The 3,980-nt window shown below is 35.5% G+C and overlaps 1 protein-coding gene across 1 annotated transcript in view; it reads right to left on the bottom strand.

The window, feature by feature from the left end:
* Nucleotides 1–494: 494 nt before the first annotated feature.
* Nucleotides 495–3,980, bottom strand: part of LOC106791896 (microtubule-associated protein futsch) — a 44,851-nt gene continuing 41,365 nt past the window's right edge. Inside the window, exons 11-13 of the mRNA XM_014757894.1 lie at nt 2,810–3,980; nt 1,205–2,415; nt 495–979 (exon numbers count right to left, since the gene is read on the bottom strand). Coding sequence (XP_014613380.1) covers nt 810–979; nt 1,205–2,415; nt 2,810–3,980 — 2,552 coding nt within the window. The 3' untranslated portion in view covers nt 495–809. The remainder of the gene's footprint in view (nt 980–1,204; nt 2,416–2,809) is intronic.

Raw genomic sequence — 3,980 nt, 5'->3', positions numbered from 1 at the left:
GGCTAATTATTTTCCTTTTTTTTTTTTTTTTATTATGACACAAGAACTATAAAGTCAGAATTTGCATTTTAAATATAATAGACCGATAAGATTATGTTAATATGCAATTATATATTATGTATATGTATATATGTGTGTGTGTGTGTGTGTGTTTATTATAATCCTAAGGAACTTTAAGTATTATAATATGTAAGACATATAAAAAAAAAAAAAAACAAAATGAGCGCTTTCCAAGCGCAAGGAAACAATTTAATTAACGTTATATTCGTTAAGATAAATATTATAGCAGTGTGGTCTTTTTTTTCTTTCTTTCTTTTTCCTTTTTTAACATATCTATCTAATAAAAATAATTTTATATATATATATCGAGATTAATTTTTTGAAATATCAAACGAGATATATATATATATATATATATATATATAATATAGATATAGAAATGCGTTTAGCAGTGAAAAAGCTGATCGCGAAAAGATCTTCTCGTGCTTGTATTCCTCGGGATGCCGGGGGAAAAAAAATATAATCAGAGGAATTGCGATACGGGATATAATTACACACACACATTAAATAAGGAAGACCCACATATTTTTGTTTGTTTCTAGTCAACCTTCTTCTTCTTCTTATTATTATTATTATTCTTCTTCTTTTTCTTCTCAATCTTCTTATTTTCCCTTTCCTAAAAATTAATATCTATATTTTTCGTATATGGCGGGGATAGCACCGGACTTTCTGACTGAAGGATTTTTAACGTTTATATATCCGGTAGCCGCTCAGAACTCGACTATTACGGCTGAGCAGGCTGCCATTCCCTAGAATTCGAGCCTGTAGGCGCTGCAACTTGTTTCGTGATCTTGAAGATTGATAGTGCATCGTGATGCAGATGGTGATAGATCTATATGATTGGCAGCCAAAGCTTCCTCGTTATCGGCAACCCAATAACCCAAAGTATCAGTGTCGTAAGTTGGTATCATTGTTACCTCTGCAAATAAACACGTAAATAATCATCAAATATTCATTATTATTATTTTGTTTTTATGAAATCAGAGGCGTTATTCTGGCTGACAATTAGAGAAAAATATTGAAAAATTGATTTTATCTAATACAAACATTTTGACGAATAATTTCTATCAATTATTTTTTTATCAAAGTGATCCCTCCCAGCCCCACGAGAAATCAATGAAGATTATTTGATTACGAAACTTACCAAGATCTTTGTCTTCCCAAGTCTTTTTGGCCTCTAACAAGGCATCGTAAACTTCGCGGCTTGGTTCTGTACCACTGAATACGTAATATCTCGCACGAATCTTCTTGAAAAATTCTAACGACGTATAATAAGAGTTACCATGATGAGGAACGTAAGTTAGATCCATGTAAACCGGTTGAACCTTGTTCTTGGAATCCTTTATTTTCTTTTCATTTTTACCAGGACTCTCGGAACGTTTTTTATTTTTCAAATTTTCCGATAAAACTTTTTTCGCTTGTTTCCTTTCTTTTTTCGGAGTACTCGGTGCCCCCTTGTTACTTGTAACTTCGGTAGTTATCGGTGCAGGTGAAGGTAATCTCAATGGTTCACCCCAATTACTGGTAACGTCAAAATTAAGATTGTCCGATGTGAATTCGTTGGAAGGAGGTTGTTGTACTGGATTTTTAAGATTGAACTTTCTTGGTGGTTTCGGTGACGGTAAACCCAAAGGTGTACCCCATCCTTCCAATGGGTCCTTTTTCGAATCCTTTTTACTTTCCGAAGTTTCGTCGGTAACCGAAGATGATGGTAGATCGGTTTTCGTAGATTTCGGAGATAATTTTGCACGAAGATTACCGTTAGTGTATCTAGGTGAAATCTTACCACAAAAATCGGGCGATTCCTTTAATCTTTTTCGTTCCATCAAAGCCTTCTCGAAATCTAAATCGGCTTCATCGACATATTTCTTGGTATCATGTTTTTCCTCGTAACCACCGGCGTATTCTTTCTCAACGGTAAACTTTTTAAACGTAAAATCACCCTGTATGGGAATCGGATCGCTGCTCTCGTGCAAACCACTTTCTTGGAAGATTTTCATTGCCGTCATTTGTGGCGGTACCGCTGGTAATTCACCATAAAAGCTACTGCTCATGGCAGCGGTTGAAAATTCAACGGGTTTGTGCTTATCCGTTTCTTTTTCTGTAGAACTACTTTCGTATTGTTTGGATCTCGAAGTATAACCGAGTTGTGACGTTGAAGAAATCGGCGACATTGATGTTTCGTCATCGGAATAAGTCATTTGTTTTTCTTCGCTACTACCAATAGCATGAGTCGTCGTGGTTTTGCTATGAATGCTGCTTTGATCGGTACGAGGATCCTTGTCACTGCTACCATCAGAACTTGCACTTCCGGTTCGTTGTAATTCCGAACTTTTCATGCTACCAATAGCGCTACTGGAATAAGAACAATTTTTTTTTTTATAGTAATAATGATGATAAAATAATAATGAATAATTCATCCTGAACACTCAAATTAATTGTATTTTGAACAAACTGTGTACGGTTATGCTAATAAAAATAAATATATTGAAGTAATGTCTTTAATTTAATAAATTTCGTGTGTAGATGTATATGTTACGCGGTCTCAATCTAGAGAATTATATATAATATATATATACACGTGTTTTCTTATAAATATCTAATAAAAATATAAAATAATTATTTTAATATCGTCTAACTAATTTGTCATACAACAATAAAATATTCCAAGTTCAAAATGATTAATAAAATGATGACATTTAGAACAAATATTTAGTTAATTCGTTGAAAAAAATAAATTGTAATTTACCTGATCGCCATTTCTGCGGTATCCTTGCTGGGTAAACGATCATCAACTTTAACATCAGTCTTTTCAGCCAAGATTATCGTTTCACCTTTCTCATTGGTAGCTTCCGTAACTTCCTTGGTAGTTGTGATTATCTCACCATCATCCGACATAGTTCTAGTTGTGGTAATGATAGTACGAATAACTTCGCCTGATCTGAATCCTTCAGGTGTCGCAGTAGTAGAACGACCTTCTGATCTTTTATCAGGTGTAGATCTTCCCGATAGAAGTGGTTGGACAGCTGCACCGTCCCTGACCAACGGTGAAACTGGAATATCTGGTGTTGATTTACCGGTAGATCCACTGTAAACGATATCCTTCGGCAATGATATATCCGGTGATGATTTTCCCGAATAACTTTTCTCGTCGGATATGAAATCGCGTACAGACGGTGAAACCCAATGTAAATCCCATTTGCCAGTTTTCTCCAAATGTTCTTTACCAGTGGTATCCAATTTCTCGTCGAATTTCGAGTCGGGAGTTGATTTTCCAGAATCGTAGAAAGTTTTAACGTCCGGTGTCGACGTACCTGACGTAGACGTCATCGTAGTTATTGTTTCTTTAATAACCTTTTCGATTTTCGAACCTTCGGTAGTTTTAGTTTCGGTCGTTGTCGTTGCTTTGCCAATTTTTTCACCTATAGTAGAGTCAATGAGTTTTTCCAATAATTCTTCGCTGTCAACGGTATCGCTACTTTCTTTGACGTCTTTCTTCGTGATAGTTTTACCATCAGGTTCGGTAATCGTCGTAACCGTTGTTACGATTCTCTTAACTTCAGCACTTTTCGAAACTTCCGGCGTAACATCACGACTGATTACTTTATAGGTAGCACTTGAGCCAGACGTATCGATCTTTTCTGGTGTACCCTCGCGTGATATCGTATAAGTATAAAGTTCTGGTTTTTCTAGATCGGAAGTTGATATCTTTGACGTTGGAAGATCCTCGGTAACGATAGTTCGCGTTGTCTTAGTTGTTATGGTTTCAACCGATTCTGGTGTTTCTTCCCTGCTAATTACCCTTTTAACAATCTCGTGATCTTGAATATCAGATGTTTTCTCTTCTGGAACAATGATCTCTCTTTTAATTACTTTGGTTATTATTTCGGGCTCGTCTTCCTCGATTATTTCTCTTTTAA

Source organism: Polistes canadensis, unplaced genomic scaffold (genome assembly GCF_001313835.1).
Source record: "Polistes canadensis isolate GaletaPanama2010 unplaced genomic scaffold, ASM131383v1 scaffold_351, whole genome shotgun sequence".
NCBI lineage: Eukaryota > Metazoa > Arthropoda > Insecta > Hymenoptera > Vespidae > Polistes > Polistes canadensis.
This window is presented reverse-complemented; position numbering and strand designations above follow the sequence as displayed.